At 35.8% G+C, this 23,966-nt stretch overlaps 3 protein-coding genes across 6 annotated transcripts in view; 2 read left to right on the top strand and 1 right to left on the bottom strand.

Moving 5' to 3' along the window:
• The first annotated feature begins 692 nt into the window (after positions 1–692).
• On the top strand, positions 693–4,826 carry LOC113060530 (CLOCK-interacting pacemaker-like). 2 transcript variants are annotated; one of them, XM_026229515.1, is made up of 4 exons: positions 693–866; positions 1,389–1,504; positions 1,726–1,895; positions 3,721–4,826. In XM_026229515.1, the coding sequence occupies exons 2-4, from the start codon at positions 1,459–1,461 to the stop codon at positions 4,486–4,488; spliced, it is 984 nt and encodes a 327-aa protein (XP_026085300.1). In that variant the 5' UTR covers positions 693–866; positions 1,389–1,458; the 3' UTR covers positions 4,489–4,826. The 2 variants fall into 2 exon arrangements, with proteins under 2 accessions (XP_026085300.1, XP_026085299.1); XM_026229514.1 differs by lacking the exon at positions 693–866 and adding an exon at positions 948–1,205.
• A 3,078-nt stretch (positions 4,827–7,904) lies between these two features.
• On the bottom strand, positions 7,905–10,712 carry zdhhc22 (zDHHC palmitoyltransferase 22). 3 transcript variants are annotated; one of them, XM_026229512.1, is made up of 4 exons: positions 10,555–10,712; positions 9,533–9,615; positions 8,832–9,389; positions 7,905–8,749 (listed from the first exon to the last, which is right to left on the bottom strand). In XM_026229512.1, the coding sequence occupies exons 3-4, from the start codon at positions 9,385–9,387 to the stop codon at positions 8,463–8,465; spliced, it is 843 nt and encodes a 280-aa protein (XP_026085297.1). In that variant the 5' UTR covers positions 9,388–9,389; positions 9,533–9,615; positions 10,555–10,712; the 3' UTR covers positions 7,905–8,462. The 3 variants fall into 3 exon arrangements, with proteins under 3 accessions (XP_026085297.1, XP_026085296.1, XP_026085298.1); XM_026229511.1 differs by having other exon boundaries at positions 9,544–9,615; XM_026229513.1 differs by lacking the exon at positions 9,533–9,615.
• Positions 10,713–11,114: 402 nt separating this feature from the next.
• Positions 11,115–23,966, top strand: part of LOC113060528 (calcium permeable stress-gated cation channel 1) — a 44,958-nt gene continuing 32,106 nt past the window's right edge. The window contains exon 1 of the mRNA XM_026229510.1: positions 11,115–11,244. The gene's annotated coding sequence lies outside the window, so the exon portion shown is untranslated. The remainder of the gene's footprint in view (positions 11,245–23,966) is intronic.

Raw genomic sequence — 23,966 nt, 5'->3', positions numbered from 1 at the left:
TTTTCTGGGCCCGTTGGGAATTTGGGATGGCAATTCTGTGGTTGCTGCAACTGGCCAAAAGCCATGTACTTTAGGGCATGACCATGTGGAAATACATTTGTGTTTAGTATTTCCATTGACTTAGAAAGAAAAGATCTTAAGGATCGGGTTAAGATATGTAGAGGTGAATTCAGGGTCACCTGGACACATAATCACCATCAAAAAAGAAGGAACACCTTATATATATATATATATATATATATATATATATATATATATATATATATATATATATATATATATATATATATAATAAGGTTTACATTTTATAGCCTGCGTGGACATAATAATAATAATAATAATAATAATAATTTGCTTTTATTTATTGATAAGCAAACTTGTAGGTGTCATTGACGTTTGAATTGCATGGAAAATGATTCTGCTAAATGATTCCATGTAAACTGTTACTTAATTGTAGTTAGTTATTTGTAAACAGCATTACATTTGTATGTATTGAAATTCATGGCAGATGACGCTGCAGCGCGTGCTAGATCACGCTTGACGTTGAGGTGCAGATTTCACAGCACACTTCAGAGTCACGTTTACAGTCGCAAGGGTTCGACTCTGCACCAATCAGAAGGCCATATGGAAATATAAGGCGTGTCTTGCATTGTCAAGCAGGTGACGATTCTTCGGTTCCCCTGGCAACAGCCATTTAAGCCAGTCGCGAAGGCGGAGCTGTTTGTAAACTCACGTTGCTCCCCGGTCAATCCAGTTTCCACAACAACAGAAATATAAGCTTAGTTTTCACTCGTTTAGTGTCATTTTACACACAAGTCTTAAAAAGACAGAGAGCTTAAGGAAATACATTTGGATAACTGTTCTCGGTGAGTATTAAAAAACGTGCTTTTTATGCTGTAGTGTGTGTTTTTGGGTCTGTGTTTTGAGTCTCGTGTTTGGCATCGTGTATCAGGTGCTGATTCAGACTCCGTTCATACTGCGTGTATAAACTACTCAATACAAGATCTGAAACAAGCTGCTGCTCTTTATGTATTTTAAAAATGTATTTTAAGATCTTGAGATTTCTTTTTTCATTCTATATGGGGGTGCATTAAGGTCATAGCTTACATTCGTGGACTTGTTTACTTGTTTTCAAGGCTCTCTCTTAGTCTCTGCTTCTCTGATTGTTTCATGGGTTTATGGGAAACTTTGTGGAGTAATAGTAGGTAATTTATGAAATTATTATTATTATTATTTTTGTTTTTATAAATCCTGTATTTAGCCTTTAGTGAGTTTAAGTGCTGCATTTCATTGGCTTGAATCATGAATGTGCTCATGTTACACTCCACTATCATCTTTCAGGATTTTGACTTTTCTTATTTTAATCCATGCCTCTGTCCTGCTCTCAGTCATTACCTGGATCAGGGCTGTACAGATGGACTGAAGTCAAACAAATCGGACCACCAGAGAAGATCCAACATGGGGAACAAACGCAAAGCCTCAAGTGAGCTCGACAGAGACTCAGGTTTGTCTTTTGTAGATTTTCTAGTTTTGTATTAATTTCTCAGCTAACATGAGAAAGTAGATTTCACAGCCCTTGTTTTTTTTTTTTTCAAATGCTGCAGTATAATTATAACTGATCCCCAATTACGTATTATATACAATATTGTGTATAATTATGTTGTTATAGGTGTATAACTGCACATAATTATGGGGTTTTACCATTACAACATTTTCTCACTGTAGATGCCAGCTCCGGATATATTAGTGCTTTGGACCAGACTGACTTTGAAGACATGGGTCCAAACAGTACTGCAGCACAAAGCATGCCAACAGCTCCTCGGGTTCCTTTCATTCCTGGCTCACATCCAGTCGTCTCTCCCATGATCGTAATGAACAACCTTGTCCTCAAGCAGGTATGACACATTAATACTATTCTGTAAGTGTCCTTGTCTCCGTATGTTGAATCATAGGAAAGCACATACCTGTTTGTTGCAATTACGGTATTGTTTTGGTCTCAAAGTGATATTTTTTAAAAGTATGTTGGTAGTTACTGCTCATTACTGCCATTTGCCTTGTGATTCTTGGATTGAATCCTTTCCAATGCTTGCTGCCCAGCATCTTCAGATCACTGAGTATTAACTAACAGTAAGCTCAATACAATGTTTTAAATCATTTCAACTGATCAATGTGTTTTTATGCACTTTAAATTACTCAAAGTAATTCATCTAACGGAAGTAGGCAAGAAAATGTGAATTCCTTCCAATATTGCACATTTAAATCTATATCATAAACAAAATTTTTAAAGCAAGTTTACCTACCATTTCAGAAATGAATTTGGATAAAGCTGAGATATTGATAAAAGGGGAGATATTTCACAACACCGTTTCTTTGCTGAACCTAATTAATTTATTGGTGTGGATAATTAAATGTAGACAGGCTTTGCTTAGATTCTTATTGCCTCTTGTGTGTACAGTCGTTTTCCATACACACAAGATGTGATATAAATGCGTTTGCCTGCTGCTGCTTCTTATCAGCGCTAGCCAGCAAAACATGCTGCATAAATGAATGAGGCGATTACTATAAATATTGCAGCTGGGTCAAAGACTTAAGGGTAGCCGCAATGAAGAAAAGGAAGAATCTAGTCATACACTTTATTAGGGCTGTCACTTTTGTGAAAAAATCTTTTTCGATTTTTAAGACATAAGTGTTCATTGAATCGATTGTAAAATCGATTTTTCATGTCTAAAAAAAATAAGACCTTTCCTTTTTCAACGTCAAATGACGGACAAACGTAAAGAGAGCGCTGGAAACGCACAAGTCAACAATATTTCTTATTTATTGACATGAAGTTTCATGCAGACTAACAAACAGCAACAGGAGTGCAGCATTCTCAAAAAAATATATATGCAGAGGGGATGGCTGCCATAACAAAAGAAAAACATCACTGCAGGCTTCAACCCGGCTGCATTTATGATTTAGGCAATTCAAAAATCTCCAAGATTATTTTAAATAATGATTCAATCCATTTCAAACAACTATTCAAAAAGAAAACGCGTATCGACCGCACTGATGTCCAGGGGACACTCAGGTACAGCTGCGCAAGGTGGGGGTATTACTGCCAGTAGTAATTACTGCTGTCAGGTTGCAGTGGTGCTTTTCATAACTCAGAATCTCCTGTAACTAGATGCGCGAATGAGGCGAATTCGCGTCTACCGCGCCGCAAGACCTCCAGACGGCGTAAACGCGTCTTTACTTGGACTTAACATTGAAATCATTCGCGCCAGACGCCATATTCACGTTTGGTGGGAATGCAGAGAGGTCGCTTTCGACATCACTGGGTCTTATAGGCGTGTTAATTTGCTGGTATTTTCTGTCTAGCTTTCGCAAGGCATAAAATACTGCACTTTCGGAATTCTTTAGTTTCTTTTTCTGCTTGTTTGTGAGTTTTGTTACATCTATATTTTTTAATTGTTTAATTATTTTCAAATAATTAGTGTACATATTTGGTTAAAATCGATTCCCTATTTTCATTTTCGAAACGTTTTTTGGTTGGTCCGATTGATTGTGCAATCGATTTTCGGACTAAAAGTGACAGCCCTACACTAATATATAATATAAATGTATTGTATCTGTTTTTCCAAAATTGTTCATTGATAATACTTGTTTCATCCTAACTCTGCACTAAAACCTTGGAGCTTAAACACTTCACTAAATCTGAAACAATTGGTTTTCCTACAGCCAGTCATGTCCGCTGGTGACTGTACCGGCCGAAGTTCTGAGAAGCAGAAACATTCCAGAAAGCATGTTCCCATGCAAAACGCCTTTCAGAAAACTGCCTCACATCTTGCACAAGGGTCTACAGTCGACAAGGGTCCGAGTGCTATCAATAAGAGGTCAAACTACAGTCATGGTGGAAGACATCAACAACGCCGTTATGATGATAAACCTTTCCACGGTTCCTCTTTGAAGCAGGATGTGTCTGAGACATTTAAAGGTTGTGGTGTAGACCCCAACATTGCTGGACTGGGAGAAACTGGTCACTCTGTTGAAGAAATGTGTGTGGAAAACCCTTCAGCAAGGCTTTCTGACCTTCAGGAGCCCCACACCACAACTTCACCAATCTCACTTTGCACTGACTCCTTCCTTGCTTCGTTCCCTCAGAAGAGTCCCAAAACTTCAGTCACCCAGAGCAGTGATATGGAGAATATCCCAGAGGCCCTTTCTCCAAACTCTAGCAAACACGAACGCTTTTGTAACACATATAACATTTTGAATCGGTCAGGCCTGCTGGGCATCACACTGCGCACAAAGGAACTTATTCGACAAAATAAGCGATCCCAGGCCCAACTTCAGTGTCTGCAGGCTCAGACTGACCTCTTCTTGGAGGCCATATGTAGTGGAGATCCCAAAGTCTGGACGAGATTGCAGTTTATCCTCCAGAGGTCCAGAAACGGTGAAGAGACGCCAACAGACACACTGGTGGATTCTGTGAGGGGTGCAGAGTAGGATATGACCGATGTGGGTCGTATGTGTAGTAGCAGGTTCAGATCTTAATATTTCAGCTGTTGTATTCTGCAGTTTTTGTCACCTTTGCTTAGACCTTTTAAAGTTTGGCACATTTCGAATCAGTTGCTTAGCAAATTTTCAACGTCTTGTTATAATATCAGGTGGAAACGTCAAAGATTTAAGTCTTCAGTAGAGTCCAGAGATATAGTTATCACTCCAAGTGTTATCCATCCAACATCATTCTTATTCTTTTGGTTTTGTCCTAAGTATATAAAGACAATGTTTAGATTTAAACTGCATCTTTTTCAGAGTAAACTGACTCCGTGTTTCAGAATTCATTAGCCGTGTAGTCTCTATTTAAAAAAAGAATGCTATTAACCATTATTTTATCTCAATCTAATCGTCTACTATTTGGAAAAAAGGCCTTGGAACACTGGAATGCAAAAATAGTTTCTGCACAGAATTAATCAATTTAATTTCTAATCTCTTTATCTAATAATTGTGACCCTATCTGTGAAATCCAGGCTAAAGTCTCTGAATCTAATTATGAGATAACAAGCATTAAAGTTTGATTTCAACCATTTATTGCACTGATTTCAATCTTTGACACGGACTTACTCAGTCAATATTAAAGATATAAAGGTTATATTTTCACAGAATGTTCTACATTTTTATGAAGGATGATTTTATTTAGAAAACAGTAAATTTGACTTTAGCTGTGTTTTCTCAGGCAGGGTCACAAATGCCTTTGACAAAAATTTGAGTGCTTAAAAGTGTACAATTGTACAATTCCGTTGAAAATGTGAAATTCCAAGTCATCTTTGTGAAAATTTGTAAAAATAAACATTTGTATGTGTATAATCTCTTCTGAAAGTAAATCTCTCCAAGTAAATGTTCTTGTTATCTATGAGAAAGACCAATGGACGTTAAGAGTAAGAGTACGAATAACCATTTGTCCTGGTCTGTGTTTTTTCGAAGTAGCATTTCAAATGTGGTCGTTAACTTATTTGTAATGCCTAGTGTTATATCGTTGAGTTGTTTACATTCTTAACAAAGATTTGGATGTGAATTAATCAAGTTGGCAAATGTACTGCTTGAATTTTATTTGTTATACTGCATGCAAACAGACTGTTCATTGTGTTTGGGAAAGCAGGTACTAATGACCGAGGTCAGGTTTAGTGCATTAATGAATGCACTATGTCATAGCATGTACATTGTGCAAGTGTACTTTGCTGTACACATGGTGTTGATTTATCAGAACGACATATTTTGCTGTAGAAATCTATGCAACAGTCTTGTTTAGTATTAGCATTGTACTGAAGTGCTGTTTTGTATTCTGTGGGTCACTTTTTTATGTGCCTTCAAAAATAAAGGCTTTTTAAATATAAAATGTCCGATATTTTAAAACTATCCCCTGGTTGTTAGTTAAAGTTTGAACAATAATCTGTTAAGTTAATCATTGTTTAATGTGTTTTAAGATAGAAAAAAGCCCTTAAAGTTGGGATTTGGTTGAAGTCATTTTATACAAGGAGATTTTTTTTTAATTAGGTTACCACATTTGGTGGTAACCTAATTAGTTACAAATAAATAAAGCACAGAAAATACTATATTCTTCAACAGAAAATGCATGTTCATTATCGTTGCATGCCCTATTTTTCATCAGAGACTTATTAATATAGAAATGTATTACTTCACAACAGTATAACAATTAAATAGGTGGTAGAAAAATGACATGAAAATAAAATTTTAGCTGTGATCGTGTAATTGGCAATGCAAATGGAAACTCAAGTTTCTAAACAACTAAACCAATCATAGACAACTGATCCAGTCAAGATGGACGTGAAGAGTTAAGATGTTTTGATAAGATAATATGCTCAATTCAGCTGCAGCCACAGGATATCAAGGGCCATGTTTCAAAACCTCAAACAGGACCAATAGCAGAGCAGTTGTGTGCACTTATAATAATTGAAACGCTGACATGAAACTTAATAGCGGATTGCTGTTTTATAAGAGGGTTTCAGTTACAGAATAATGTGACCCTCCATTATTACTAATTATTTTGACCATATGGGACAGAGTGCACAGAAACATAAGCACACATTTACTGCTTGGTTTGATCATGCTGTAAATCAGCATATTTCTTTAGCTAATCTATCCTCCAGTGGAAATGTAAAAATACATTTTAATATACAGTTGCAATCAAAATTACTCAACCCCTCAGAGACTGCAGTACTTTACAAATACAAGCTTTTCTGAAGATCCAGGATAAAATAAAAATTGCATCTATAATAGTTCACTGGCATATTAAAATGATATTGTCAATATATACCAGTAATGAAATATTTTTGAGTTATAAGATTCTTTAATAATACTGCCATGTCATAATTATTCAACCCCTATTCAACATTGCTGTTTTTAAAGCACTTATTTGCATGGTGGGGAATGAAACAGTCTCAAAACACAATGAGTGAGCTGTTCAGTCTCCAGGCTTAATTCTCATCGCAAATATCTGGTTGAATTTGAAGAAAGCAGTGGCAATGTGAAAACCAAAGATTATCAGTGATCTGGAAGCTTTTTCAGGTGTGGAATGGACCAAGACTGTAGTAGAGAGGTGACAGAAGCTTCTAAACACTTACAGAGAGTGTTTAATGGTCATTATAAAGAATAAAAGATTCTGCACAAATTTAATAACACATTGAATAATTTTGAATGTTTAAAGCCAATTTAAATTGTATCATGATTCATCAATGTTCCATTCTCAGAATCACTCAAAAGTGTATTAACAAACTCTCTATAATACTTTACTGATGCCTTTTTTGAACTGGTTTCATAAGGCGGTCAAGGTCAAGGCGGTTGAATAATTTTGATTGCATCTCTAGCCCCAAACTCAAAATGCCTTTTTGCAAGCCTTAATGTCAAAAGTACAAGATACCTGCCATTAAAGTAACACAAAATGCAACCAAGTGTAATAAAATAATGTTTTATATATATTTTTTATAACTAATAAATTAGTATTAATTATTGATCTTTGTCATGGCTTTTTAAAGATATGGTATCAAGTACATGTGTGCTATTCAGAAATTAACTGAAAATTCAATCCTGGTCTATTAACAGAAATGTGTTGAAATTAACTGAAGCAGGATAAACTGAAATTTTATTGAATGGAAGTGGTATCAAAAAGTTAATATAACTGTAATGTTTTAAACAGAAATGCAAAGTATGTGAAGACATACACTACCGTTCAAGTCTCTTATGCTAACTAAACATAAAAATTATCCAAGTACAATTTAAAATAACTTCAAATTATCAATGTTGAAAATAGCTGTGATGCTTAATATTTGTGTTAACCAATAGGATGATGAATATAAAGTTTAAATGAACAGCAGTCATTTATATATATATATATTTTGCATGCATTCTCAATGTCTTTACTGTCACTTGTGGTCAATTTAATACATTCTTGCTAAATAAAATTAATAAAAGAAACTGAGTCAAAAGTATTTAGTCATGTATAATTTATGCATGTTGATTTTTTTTTTTATTGCAGTTCAGTAAATTTCAATTTGAATTACGTAGATTTAAACTTCCTGTGGCATGTGGCAATTGAATTTCTAACTAACCTAAATGTTACCCACATTTTAGCAGGCCACTTGTGTAATAGTGTGCTGATTAACTAGCGTGCGTTGTTTTGTAAATACCCATCCATCCTTTAATCCTGGCCTCCTTCTCTGATGTCTGCTGCCCCGAACTAGCACAGTGATGACAGACATAGATATGGGTTTTACCACACCTTTGTGACATACAGTAACGCTCTCCTAATTTGTGCAGCGATGACAGAAATACACTAAAAATGTAGATCAGCTGTATGGGGTATTACAACTTGAGTGAACTGAAGAAGCCCTTATCATATTTAATAACTGTTCCACACAGGCCAGCTTATGATAAAAACACTGATAGGGCAAGTTCTTGGCTTCTCAGTCATGTTTGTGATCATGGTAGACCTGCCAGTTCCCAGGTACGGTCTCAACAGTCTGAACTGGCAGGAAAAGGCCCAGAGCCCACCGGGAACCGAAAACATCAATCAGGTTGACGCGCCAGGTCCCGCGAACCTCTGACAACTGCCCTTTCTGCAGCTCACACCAGGTTTGCCCTCGAGCTACTAGTAGAAGCTGCTGACAGCAGAAACCGGCGCTCACTAGTCCGATACCCAGCCAGACGTACAGCATTATAACCAGAAAGAACTGGAGACCGGAAATCAAACCTGAGGGGAGGAAAAGAAAGAATGTTCTTATCCAGGAATATCTGCAGCAGGAAATCCTCAAGAAAGACTGAATCAAACTTACCAAGGAAGAAGTAACCTGTCGAGAGCGGTAGGAGCGTGAGGAACGTCAGTGGGTTCTCAAAGGAAATGGAGTATTCCATGGTAAGATACGCCACCCCAATTACCAACGAATACAGACAACAGCAGGACGTATAGATGCTGAACATGATAAAGTAGCGCATGTTCCTATTCCCAATACAGTTTCCTGTGAAAAAGCAGTGGTGGTCCCGTTTTAGAATCACTTTCTTACACACTTTGCAGAAGTGGCGTCCATTCAGGAGGTAGTGGGCGTCAATTCGGTCCGGGCAGTCGGGGGAACAGACTGGAATTGCTGTCTCGTTGGCACTCTCAGATGGGTACCATATAGTCATCATGTAATTACCCAGAGCGTTCCCCATTAGGAAGAGAAAAACGGCAATGTGGACCAGCATGGTGGGATTCAGAGCCACATCTGGACTTCGGAAAACAGTGGGCATGAAGAGGAGGAAGTGAAGGGTGAATGTGACCACGGTCGCAGCGTAGAAGTATGCAGGTGCAATCGCATTGAGTAGTCTGAGTTTTACCATCATGAACAACATGCCTGTGTTAGATTAATAAAAAAAAGTCTTAATTCAGAAAATATATTTAACTGAAGATAATAAAGTCATACACTTTAGCATCAGCAGTTTATCACTATGAAAAATAACACTTCTTGAACGAAAATGATGAAAGTTATTGACATACTGTAAACTGACTGGTTATGGTTGGCTGTGATTGGTACATGTGATAATTCCCGCCTCTTGTGTGTTCCACGTTTGTAAATCAGTCTGAATGAACAATAGAATGGAAAGACTCATTAAAAAAAGTGAGTAAACAATTCAAATATTTAGATATAACCACTTTGTTACGTCAAAATAAGACTTGAAATGGTCTGAAAACATGATCTGTGGGAGTTTTTAGTTAGTAATCAGCTTGGTGAAACTGTAATTAAATATCAGTATCTGTGAACAATATTTACCAAGCTTTGATGACTAATGAACTGAATAATTAAAAAAAAATGTTAACTATTAAAGATTGTTTTGGAATAGATGTAAAATGCTTGAAAACAATAACTTGGTGATATTCGTACTTGGCTTTAATAAACAGAATATTTATTACATAATTATTATTTTTTTTCTGGAAGTGAAAGTAATGTTTATTTAACAGAGAACATATGACTGGACTGGAATTTACATCTGAAAAAAAAAACGATTTTGCCTCTTTATTTCAGAACACAGCACTCACCACTGACACACACACACACACACACACACACACACACACACACACACACACACACACACACACACACATACAGTATATATAGGCCTATGCGTGTGTGTATTCATACCTACTTCAATCAAAAAACATAACCCTATCGCTTAGAAACAGTTTTATACAGAACTTTCCACCAATTGTTACACAGAACAGAACTGTCATCCTTTAGGATTTAAATATAAATGGCATTTTTATTAGTAATAATGACGCTACGATGCATCATGTTTGCAGACAATGGAGTGAGAGAAAAAAATGAGATGAACCGTAGTGTTTTTCGTAGTGCATTTCAGTATATACCCCTACCCTAAAAAATCACAGAGGTCTAATACATTTTAAACCTTAAATTCTGAAATACAGTAACACCAGATGAATAGATTGAGGAAAGCATCATATCTGTTTGAAACAGAGGCTTATTGTTGAACCGGATGAGGACATTGCTGGGTTATTACCTGACGTTAGACCAAAAGAGCCGCTGTCTCCGCACAGAGGCGCATCCCTCGCTCACGGTGCTAGGAGATAAACCACAAATAATTCACTCAAAAAGCAAATCAGTTTTAATTTCGAAATACTGAGCGCATCTGTTCGCGATGTGTCTCAGTGGTTTAGCACCGCCTGTTGGTGTGGATACAGCATCCAGCTCCACTAGAAATAAGAAAAAGCCTATATATATCTACACTTCTTATATGGATATGTTTGTGTGTCCATTCATTATTATGTATGGCTATGTGATTTTATATCCATACTGTACACGTGTGCCGCTGAATCATACTGTTTTCCACACAATGTGCATTAATAAAGACGGATTACACGCACTTACAACTTTCACCAGCAGATGGCTGTGCAAATCAACGCTTATTTTTATCAAATACGTTGATTTAATTTTTAATTTTGCAGCGTTTTATACATATAAAATCACCCCTTAAGACAAAGGCAGCATTCCATGACGCGGGGCGTGCCCACAAGCGGGTATCTGTAATAATCAGAAACATACAATGAAACTTTTTCGTTTTCGTGTTTGTCGGCGGCTTGTCTCTTTCCACACGGTCCCTGGGCGGATGGGCGCTCCCCGTGTGCGCTGGTGCTGATGCAGACAGACAGAAGCATCTAACCGGACATAAACCACAGGAGGTGTTTCAAAGGTAAGCCGCATTATTGTTATATTCACCTCGCTTCTGATGAACTATTCATAATTATATCGTACAAGTAACGATTACAAAAACAGCTCAGTGGTTTATTATGAACTTCAACTGCTTTTAAAAGTAGGCGCTTTGACAGTTTAACACGCTATTGCAGCAGAGACCTATGCTTGGGTGCTAAACACAGAGGAGGGGTGATCTTTAAATAATTGAACTGCTCGAAGTGTCTGGAAATACTATGGGCATATTGATGGCATCAGAATGGTTTGCTTTGGCTTGTTTGTTTACCGTCTCATGAACAACATCTCCAGGAGCCCCGCTGTTTTATTGTGCCACGGGAGTGCGCACGCTGTGCATTCATTGTGACATCCTAATATTATCTTTTTAAAGTTATGGCTGCTCTGCTCCTCCTGATAATGGCTGTATTAGTCCTCACATGCTGACGGCAGGGAGTTTAATGTCTGGATAATGTATTGAATGGGGAATAAGTCAAAGCTGCGCGTTACAAATCAGAGGATGTGGGCGGATAGATTTCTCCACGCTGTTGCCAAGAAGCTGTGATGATGCTCAAGCAGATAATCATGACAACTTTCACAATTAGAAACGTAGTCTCTAATCATCCCTCTGAGAATCAAACATTACTTTAACAGGTAGAGGATGAAACTCTGGTCATATCAACACAAAATCCAAAAAAATCATTATGCAAAGTGATAAAAAAAGTAGTATTTTAAATGATTGTAATCTATTTTTTTAAATATAATTTTATATTATATAACCATTTTTATATATAATAATTATTTACATTTTAATACAATTAAAAGTGGTTTATGTAGGTAAATTCAGGTCAGTTTTGCAAATGAAATAACTAGGAAGTGACCCAATCAACCAGAATTCACCCAAGCTGCAGAAATGTATTAGATTTAAACATAGGGTAGTATTGTTGTGTACCTCCTTTAATTTAAACCACTGTAAAAAAATAAATAAATAAATAAAAAAATAAAAAAGAGATACAGTAACAAAAACACTGAATTAGATTCATGAAAATCTACTGAGAACAATAACTGATTAAAAGATATGCATTAAAAATACCTAAATAAAATGACCAAATGCAATAAACCATCCAAACGAGAATGAAAATTTGTTGGAGGATATCTGTTAATTGTTATGAAAATGATGTTAAAATGCACAAAATCTTTTAATGTTTCTAAAATAGTCTACATTTATCCATTTGTGTATTCGTGTACGTATTTATTTATGTAATTTTTTTTCTTTTTTATTTACATTTTGTTCATTTCAACTGCATCCGTGCAACCATAAAGGATTCATGGATGAATAATAACATATTGTAACATTGTGTTATCAAGAGGTTTTTCAGTACCCAGCATGCTTTGTGTAAGTCTAAAGGGGATGAATCAAAGTAGACAGCTGAGTGTTATTTTATGTGTTTTTGAGCAATATGAGCAGGGGGAAATATGTGACTGCTTAATGCTGCCATTTAGAAAGGATTCGATTTTTTACTTTATTCGAGTTTGCTTCTGCAGAATTTTAGGGTTTAGTGTGGTGAAGAGTGACATTTGTGCTCTGTTCAGACTTGACTAATGTATGCTAACACTGGCTTTTCTTAGTCTACTTAAATACAACAAGGTCTTCTTTGCCATGTACCACCCACCTGCATCCTTGGATACAAATCTGCTAATCTAAAAGGACAAACCAGATCCATGCTTGATACCAGCAAACATAAGATGAAAAAGCTGTTTGACCAAAGTGCTAATGGACCAGCAGGCTGTTGCCAGTTAAGCCAGTTAGCCAACATGGTTTTGCAGCTTTATTCCATTTGGTGTGACACAGCAAAAACAAAATCATCTTTTATCAGATCAGTTTCTGTGCCACGACAACAACAGGACATCTATCCCATTCCAAATGTAAAAAAAATGAATCAATGAAAAGGCAAATAAGGAAAAAGGTTGAAACAAACCTGCACACCAGAATACAAAACACATCACACACTGGCAAACAACTATGCTAGTATTGATTAAACAGGAAAACAACCTCCTCACCGGTTATGCATTTTTGTTCTCAGTCAAGCTTAAATAAGATGTTAAGCCTCTGTGGCATTTGCAAGACTCGTTGCACTTTCGGAAAGAAGTAATCTGTAGATGAATGGTTCTCCCAACGAGTGAGAGATCTTCATCAAATGCCATCTGACTATAAAGACACGGTTATGGCACCAGTTTTCTAGTCACCAGTCAGATTTTTCATCTGCTTTACATATAAATGGAGCATCTTTGAATGATACTCAGCGATGCATGATTACCAAACTGACTGTATAAAGCAAGTTGAAATGTCACTGCACTTGTGACATAATGTTGGTTGAAGCTCATAATTGGATCATGAATAAATCATCAGAACGAACACCTGCTCTTGGCTGATGCTTCTTTCGGCTCCTAGTACTTACTAATCTTACTAAAGTAGAAATATTATTGACACCTTGCTATAAAACTTTGAGACTCTTATGCACAGTAGCGTGTAGTGAATCTCTAAAAGTCTCCTTCCTGTGCTTTAATTTCATGTTCCAGTTACGTTTGATGCTTGTATGGTTTCTACTTGATCAACAAATACTATATTTGTAATGTTCATATTAACATGCGACGTATTTAAACCAAGCCCATTAAAGTTTCATCAAGTTTTAATATTGGTTGGAAAAACCAATCCAAAAATATGCATTTCTGCTATTTCCATAAAGCTTACATAACATATAAACAGTAATATGTTTATGATGGTTGTCAAGATAGTATAATTAGACGATAATAATTACTACATAATTATAATTTAGGAGAAACTGTAATAGCAATTTATAAAACATCATACATCAACTAACTTTAAAATAGCCCAGTAAAATCTATAATGTGTTTTAAATGAGTAAAAGCATTTACTTCCGTGATTAAGCATCTTATTAATGGTCTAAACAGCATGGAACTACCATCTCAAATTCTGGACTTCATTCCACATCAGGTACAAATATGAATCATAAGCATATTTACAATGTGAGGGAAGAGGCACATGTGAGTAGACGTTCACAAACGAATACCTCATCGGAAACAAAAGCTGTTAGGAATTGTGCTGAAACCATTCATTTATCCTGCAGGTGTGACTACATCATTAGAGACTTTAAACAACCCTATTTTAATTCATAATGTGCTTTCTCAGAGTTTGGAGACATGCTGCGTAGTCATTTTCCAAAACTGCTGCGTTCTCTCCAGTGGTTCAGTGATCAAAAGCTTGTAATACATTCCTGAGACGTGAGAACACACAACAAATAATCCTCAGTAAAATGTGTATTTGCCATCGCTACGCAGCACAGGCATGAATATTTAATGGTGCACTTGGCTGAGGTTGAAAGTTGATATATCCCGCTGCAGTCCACCAAGAGCCACAGAGGCTGGAGAGTGAGCTGTAGAAAGTTCACAAATGTAGTGGTTGGATATGGTAAGATCAGAAGGAGCTTCCCGTCTTCCATAGAATCCCTTTTGCATCATGACAGCCAACAGCTGGCACGTAGACAGTTTCTGGCCTTGTTGTTTGTCAGTACTTTGTCATCATCTGCGAGATTTGTTGCGTAAGGACCACATACGGGTTTGTTTCTAATATTATCTTTGGTGTAATATTGTCTCGTTCATACTCCCACACACGTACACAGAAAGATTGAGGCTGGCACCTGAGGCCTTCACACAGTGTAACAGTATGTGTGTGTGTGTGTGTGTGTGTGTGTTGTGAGTAAGAAATAGTGGTGTCCTTGGTATCAGAGAGAGGTTAGGATGTCTGACTGTGATTTATGAATGACCAGCGTCTGGGCCAGTTAACATACCTCAAAGGTTGCTTATTAAAGCTGTAGTTGTAAAAATAAATATGAAAGAGATTATGGCTCTAAAACCATTGATGAAACCCAATGTTCATTTTGGCTGGATTTATAGGTGAAAACAAACCGCAGGTGCTGATTTGTTAGAAGCTTATGTCAGCGGTATCCTGCTCCTGGAAGGTCAAAGACTTTAGATATAAAAAGTCCTATTACGAAAGAATGGGAGAAAGTGCAGCGCGTTATATGGTGGAATAGTCCCGCCTTCTGAATGAAAGAGCCAATCGTTAATTGCTTAAGTCATTGCATCACTGCAGACGTCATTAGAAGCTCTGGTTGCTCTATAAAAACAGTGTTCTGAGATGCGTGCTTAGGACTGCACATGCACATTGGGTGATCTAGCCTGAAAACTAACATTTATAATGCTATCTGAGTATAAGAAACAACATTCATGAGACAACTGTTGTCAGATTTTATAAGGGATTTCAAAATATAATCGTAAGCGTGTTGTAAGGCTTGGAGAATTTGATGTTTCCAGGCAGGGAGTATTTTTTAACTCTTTATAACTCACAATAGTGAGTTTATATCGCGCAATTCTGAGAAAAAAAAGTCGCAATTTTCTTTTTAAAATTTTGATTGGTTTAGCTTCCAGCAGCTCTTTAGTAGGAGTTTTAGTTTATAGTTTCAGTAGGAAATAAACAGTTCCCAAAGTGATTCAAATTAATAATTTTCATACTGGTTTCTAGAACACTCCTCATATTTGCTATTGTTAATAATAAATAAATAAATAAAATAGGCACGCCACTTCTTCTGGGATTCTCAATGAAAAGTTTTGATTGGCACAGAGCTACTGTTTACAGTTGTCAAGGGAATCAACCTATGAATGGCTTACATACAGTTATTTAAATTTAAGATGGGATAGAAGAAAGAATTGCATCATCATAACAATGCCATCATTTACCTTTAATATTTGCTTGGCTGATACAGCTTGTGTGCATGTGTGTGTGTGAAAGAAAGTAAGTATTAAGCCAGATTGCTGCTTAGATGTCACATTACTGCATTTATGAGTCACATCCTTTCTGTCAAGAATACATTTACATTTATTCATTTTGCAGAATAGATCTTAATAGAACATACTGAAATATTAACACTGCACAGTTTATGGAAGAAGACAATCTATATACGTAAATGTGCATCACTCAAAAAGATAACAGCATAGGATGATGGGAAACCATAAATAGCGTAGTTATTCAGGGCCGTTTTGGCAACCTAAGTAAAATTCTTCTATATCATTATTTTTCAAACGTTGCCTTTATTTAAATTATACATAATTACCATATTTTCTTCATTAAAGATTTGTATTTATGATCAACAGTTTTCTGACATTGGAAACAAAAAATCTATATTTCTTATGCTGTTATTCAGAGGCTTTTATAAAGCAAGGAACAGGTGAGACTAATCAATTAAGAAATCAGTAACCAAGGCAACCGAGGACACAGCTGGCTTCATGTGCTATCAGAATTATCATTAATCGAAATTGGACATGTACAGACTCTCTCTCGTATTTACAAATATGAAACTCAGAGATAATTTCAATGCTCAGAGTTTCTGATCTGGGGTGGGCATATATTTCAAACATGACAGAAGAGAGAAACATACCTTTAGTACTGTTGATTAGGGGTTCAAACGTATAGTGCTGTATGTCCCTCCAAAAACACACAGACATCTTTCAAGTCCCTCGTGATGAGTATAAGCTTTTATAAAACAGTACAATAGCAGCTATTACAAGTGCTGAAATCCTATTGTATTTGTTAGAATGGCCAAGGATCAGCAACCTCCACATAAAACTGATTGGGCTGACCAAACTGTAAGTCATGGAGACTTGAAACATGGAGGGATGACATGAACAACATCACCATGGTTCATCCAAATTGGCCTGACGGGGGCGCTGCAACAATCAAAAGTAAAAAATCACTCATAACTCCTAAACTGTTAGTCGCTGGTTCAAGTGTCTTATGTCATTGGAATACTTGAATCACAACTGACAAAACGGATGTGATCAGATTTGATCATGACCTGATGAAATAATTGGGTATTTTTGGATTTTTTTGAAAAACCTACTTATGCGAACTAGCCCTTGGTTTTATATTGAAACCAAATCAGTCTAGAATTATTTGGAGAATATCAATAATACAAAATAAAAAAAGTTGAACTTTTAACTCTTTCAACTCTTTTTTTTCTATTTTATTTTTCACTGTTCAATATACAGTAACAAGCAGCAGGAGAGATAGTTGACAACGACAAATGTCCTCCATGTGTTTGTCTTCTCTAGTCATGTTTGATCTCACGAATGTCCATGAGATCTCGTGTCACTGTAAAATGGTTCCTACAATCAACAAGTGTATGGTCTCGCGGACTGGTTGAATCATTTAGTGTGCACATTCAGAGCAATTATAAAAATTGGTCGAAACTGTCTTAATGTCTGTGGTCACCCATTGTTTTAAAATAGGTTAAGTGTGTCCCAGGCCTAAAAAAAACACATACAAACAGAAAAGCACCAGCCAATTAGGAAAACATCTTCAACAGTTTGACGACACATGCTGCAAATACAGAAATGCACTGCAAATATTCACAACAAAATCAAATACAGAAAAGCTTTACAAGTAGCACAGACCACTACAGAAATGTTTCAAGCGGACGCCAACAAAAAATTAACCATGGTTTTATTACAGTAAAAGTGTAGTAACCATGTTTTTTGGCATATTGATAACCATTTGTAAAACCACAGTTGTACAGATATCATGGTTAAACTATGTTTAGTTAGTGTAGCAAACCATGGTTAATTTGTGGTTACCATGGTTTAACTATAGTAACAGTGTTTAGTTTTTTGGTTCATTTTCGTAAGTCACAAAGTAAAAGTTAGCAAGCTTGCATAATGTTTAACAGATATAGTGATTGTGTATTTTGTCAGCTTATTTAGGCTAATAATATCCAAAAATAAATATTGGTAGGCCTATTTTCTTAAAAATATTGATATTTAGCAAAGACCAGGGAATACCAAAGACGTGTCACTTATATAGTTTTGAATAGGGAAAAATGCTAAGCTCAATATGGTTACTCAAATATAAAAGAAGCCCCGCCTTCTGAGTTAAAGAGCCAATTGCTAATCGGTAAAGTCAGCGCGTCACTGTAGCTGCCGTTAGAAGTCCCGATTACTATAAAAACAGTCAGCATTCTAAGATGTGTGGAGTGTGCACGCGCACTGGCTGGTCTAGCCTGAATAATAAGCTTTTTTTATGCTATTTCAGCAAAAGAAACAACATTTATGAGACAGTTGTTGTTTCACTGGTGATTTAAAATAGGAAATTTAATCATAAGCTTGGCAGTTTTGCAGAAAAACTGTTTTGGAGAATTAGAAATTTCCCCATTCATAGAGATAGGAGCTGTTCTTGTTGTTTCAGAGATGGCCGCCGAGTGAAATGCCTATGTATTTAGTCACTGGATATTTACAAAGGATTTCCTATACAGTTTCAATTTAATTGTAGGATTTCTAAAATTAATGGGCAAAAATGAACTCATGAATGAGACGTCCTCCTTGATTCCTGTTTATTCCAACAACAAAGCATTTGAACGCGACAAACTCATAATTACAACTTTAGAAATAGGAAACAGGAAATTTCCAGTAGCATGTGAAGGCAGCATAAACACAAGTAATGAAACTGGACTCAAAGGACCAAACTTAACAGATAAGATTCCTAGTTCATCTATGCCTAGAAATGGTCCTGGTATTATTGCTTAAAGGTCCCATGACATGGATTATTTCCTTTTCTTTAAATGCTTTTTAATGTTTCCTTAGGTGTACTTATATTGTTAGTATGATTTTTACATTTAAAATTTTTTAGATCCTGATATTAGCCCTCTGGCTTGAATGCTCTGTTTGAAGGAGCGTGTCTGCTGTGAGACTCTGAGTAAACCACCACTGTTGTGATTGGCTGACATCTTTGCATTCGAAATGCGTTCATGTGGAACCCCTCTCAAATATATATATATATATATATATATATATATATATATATATATTTTTTTTTTTTTACTATTACAGCTGTCGAGATTAACGAATCGTGGAAGTGTTGATTATATAATTATTTTTTCGATCTTTTCCCATCCCATTGAGTAGACAGAGTCTGTTGATCGCGTAGATGCAGTGATCTCGTCATTATTGCAACACGTTATCTCACAAAATGCTTTCACCACAGCTAACAGCAAACACATGAATACAGTAAGAGCTCCGTTGTGCAGCATAACAGCGTCATTCATTGTAACGGCAGTTTGGGCAAGTGTGCAGATATACTCGCGATGTGTAACAGCTCCGAAAAAAGCGAGCGTTCTTTGATTGCTCTCTGTAGTTAAATCACAATTTAAATAACAGATTTGTTTCATGCTACTAAGAGAAACAACGTGAAGTTGATCGTTTAGTCACTGGCTTGATTCACTGATGCATAAACAGTATTAAACGATTTAGAAAGAAAGTCTGTGTGAACTTGAATGATTAGCTACACATCAGAAATCACTGATCACAGATCAGGCATTAATGAACACTCTTACTCACTGTTTGTGGCGGTGCTGTCGAATCCATATCATAAAAGTCTGTTTGAAACGCCTGTGCTGACATTGCGACTGAATTATATGTAAATATTTGGGCAGGCAAAGCAGAGAAAGGGGAGGTAACAATTCTCGTTGCAACGTCACAACGAGGAGATTCAAGATCAGCCCGTTTGAGCTTCCATTTTCTCAAAGGCAGAGAAAGAGAAAAATCTCAATTTACACCGATTCAAATTTCTAGAAACTTGGGGACCATATACAGGCTAGGGGAACTCATATTAATCTTAAAAAAGTGAAATTTTCATGTCATAGGACCTTTAAAGACCCTAGGGGTATTTAAAAAAAAAAAAGCCAAACATAAGTTTTATGGTGCGTTATAATAGTGTCCTCCAAAGTGGACTTCATTGTATTTCAATGCTCAAACAACTGAGAATTCAAATTTAGATGAATGCAAGAACCCATAAACATAGGTACAGTATATGTATTTTGAGTCGCGTGTACAAGAATTGTTGAATTCACCTTAGGAGTGTTGCAAGCAGAAAGTCCATTACACATGGTAAAAAAAGATGTACATATTTTAAATTAACCATATGTGACCTTGGACCACAAAACCAGTCTTAAGTCACTAAGGTATATTTTTAGCAATAGCCACAAAAACAAATGGGTCAAAATTATCGATTTTTCTTTGATGCCAAAAATCATTAGGATATTAAGTAAAGATCATGTTCCATGAAGATATTTTGTAAATTTCCTACCATAAATATATCAAAATTAAATTTTTGATTAGTAATATGCATTTCTAAGAATTCATTTTTTTCAAAAGTGTTTTCTTGATATTTTGATTCCAGATTTTCAATAGTTGTATCTCGGCCAAATATTGTCTAGTCCTAACAACAAATATATTCAGCTTTCATATGATGTCTAAATAGTTTTTTTTTAAGACATATTTTTAAACTACAATCATCCAACCTAAATGTTTTGTCAACCAGTGTATTTGTGTTGATTTGTGATATATGTTATTGATTCATATTTATATTGTGAGGAAGATCCTTAAAAAACTTTAATTTCAAACTTTGAATTGAATTTATTTATTGTAACATGGCTTTAAACATTGATGCTTAACAAAAGCAAGTTCAGAGTATAAGCCACCAGTAAGCACCTAGCAACCACCCAGAAAACTCTAGCAACCACTTAGCAACATGCTACAAACACTTAGAACACCTTAGAGACCCTAAGAAAACTATAATTATTCCTCATTGCATAACAGCAGCTGTTATAAGGTTGTTTTGATTAAATTAGCATATTTAATTCCAGCAAGGCTTTGTCATGTGGCAGATTCATTACATCACCAAGTCTGCTCCAGGACTGTGGGCTCTGGATTACAGACCGAGAGATGTGGGTTATGGATGGGGGGGAGTCTAGAAGAGGGCTTCTTTCATCTTGGTAGGATGCTCCCTGGATATTCTATGGCTAATCTATCCATTCAGTCACAGCGCATAAAGCCAAGGGATTCCCATCTGAAGTATGAGAGCAAAAATTACAAAGTAATGCAATATTTCCAGCCTAGCAGGGATTTTCAGTAAATCAGTGTTGAATTTTTTTTAATCTAAAAATGTGACACACAGAGCATCTGAACTGAACTCATTCTTTTGGTGATTGATTCTGAACTGATTCTGTGCTAGTCTTATGAGCGCGGGGAAACCGAAGGCTTGCAATCATCGCCAATGACGCCATTACGTCGAGCGCAAAAGAACCGGTGAACCGTTTTCTTCAACCGGTTTATTGAATCGAACTGTCAGAAAGAACTACTGGTGATACGAAAACCGATGCAACCGGTTCTTGACTCGAGAACGAGTCATTCTATTGTTCGTTATCTGGCTCGGCTCGGGGTTCATCTTCAGTTCTCTTTTCACAGCAGTTCAGTCAATGTACTGTTTGAGTGCATGAATTACTCTGGGATATTGGTTTGTTTGAACTCAGAGGGAGTGTCAGCCACATTAAAAAAGTTAACATCTTATAATCTTATAATGCGTATTTGAGACGCAAATCGTTTAAAATGATTCAGTTCAATTTGGTGAACTGGTTCAAAAAGATCCAGTTAGATCGAATTATTCATTCGCGAACCGGATATCACAAACTGCTTTGTTTTGAACTGTCTTACAACAGACACTGAAGAGAAGACAATGCTGAATAAAGTCATAGTTTTTGCTATTTTTGGACCAAAATGTATTTTTGATGCTTCAAAAAATTCTAACTGACCCTCTGATGTCACATGGACTACTTTGATGATGTTTTTCTTACCTTTCTGGACATGGACAGTAGACGTACACACAGTTTCAATGTAGGGACTGAGAGCTCTCGGACCAAATCTAAAATATCTTAAACTGTGTTCCAAAGATAAATGGAGGTCTTACTGGTTTGGAACAACATGAGGGTGAGTTATTAATGTCATAATTTAGATTTTTGGGTGAACTATCCCTTTAAGCATAAATATTAGAGGTCGACTGATGTATCGGTTTTGCTTGCTGGAACAAAGTTATCGGCAAAAATCCCATGGCGGTTCTTTTCCGGGTTTGAGTCCATTGCTGGAGCGGCTGAAAAGGGTCTGTTTCATTATACAGTGCCAGAGCTTGGTTGAAATCATTGACTGCATGTGCTATTTGTTTACACACGTGATGCTGCACACTGAACAGAGAGAGAAACTTCAGACCCTGATTTAAATGCAGCTGACAGAAAATCCTGCCACAGAGTGCCATTCACATAGTTTTTCCAGTTAAATTACATTATATTTGCCCCAAATCATTGTTAATGTACATAAAAAATTGTATATTGAGCATTTTTTGCCAAAAAGAAGTTTGCTTAATTTTCAGTAATTAAAAGATAAATGAAATGAATGTTTCATGCCTTGATTTGGATAACCAGAAAAAATTTATACACAACAATGAATTTTTGAGGGAAAAAAAACATAAGACTTCTTTAAGAAGAAAATGAATAAATTAAGTTGTTCTATGCAATCATATAATTAGACATGCTAAAACACAGAATTTGTTAACAATAAAAATATGGTAAGAAAAATAAAACATTTCCTAGGGTCCTAAACATGTAATAAATTTATTTATTTATTACATTTTATTACATTTATGTAAATATGTATAAGTTTAATTGTTTTAATTAGACTTTCTTTTTGATTAATAAAGTTTAACTATTAAAACAGAGTGGAGAAATATTTAAAGTGAAAAACAAAATTCTAACTGAAATAACACATTTTGGAGAAAAATAAAGCAGAATTTAGGAAAAAATAAAACAAATTTTGTGGTAATTTAAACATTTACTATTAATATTATTATTACTTTTATTATTACTTATACTTCTAGTATGATTGAGTACTGTTTTGTTTTTGTTTTTTTTTAAATAAAGCACTATTTTCGTTTTTTGTTCAGTATGCATTTGAAGAACTATCAGTTAATTAATCCGTATCGGCCAGTGTGGTCCAACCTAGCTGTAGGTATCGGCAAAATCCACTATCAGTCGACCTCTAATTAATATTCAATATATATATTTAATAATACATATTAATAGCACACAAACATAAATATATAAACAGGGCTGTCCTTATGGGGGTGCAACTTGTGCGATCGCACCGGGGCTGTGGCAAATGGACCGAAGATGAACCCTCTCCTCAGTAACATGATCGCGAATGCTCCTCATACTGGGGCCCCACGTCAACTAATGACGCCCCTGTATATGAGGAGTTTTGTTCCAAAATGCATTAAACACAATTTTTTTTAATTGAATTAAATACATGGTGTAATTAGGGAAACACACCTGAGATCAAACATGGGCTTAAAATGAACATGAAGCACTTGGGGGAGGAAAACACAACACAAGACAGGAATACAGGCCTTATTTTTGAAGTTGAGTTTTGCTTGTTATATTTAAAAATAAATAGTAATTACATTTTTTGTATTTAACTGTAACCTTGTAGTAGGCCTTATTTAAAAGTGCTCACTGTAGTTTAACTTTAGAGCATAAGCCATTTCACCCCTATTTTTTTATAATGTTTATAATTTTCAATGTTATTATAACCTAAAGATACTATGTCTACGTTTGAAACAGAAAATAGTGGTTACTCACTTATTTGCAATTTTGAATAAGCTATAGATAAGCTATGGATTTTTGAATGTTAAATATTACATCCCTAAATTACTAGATTATTTCATACTGTTTATTTTAGAAATTGCTTTTAAAGCTATTTGTATTTTTTTTTTCC

Source organism: Carassius auratus, chromosome 42 (genome assembly GCF_003368295.1).
Source record: "Carassius auratus strain Wakin chromosome 42, ASM336829v1, whole genome shotgun sequence".
NCBI classification, from domain to species: Eukaryota; Metazoa; Chordata; class Actinopteri; order Cypriniformes; family Cyprinidae; genus Carassius; species Carassius auratus.
The sequence above is the reverse complement of the archived record's forward strand: the minus strand, read 5'-3'. Positions and strand labels throughout refer to the sequence as shown.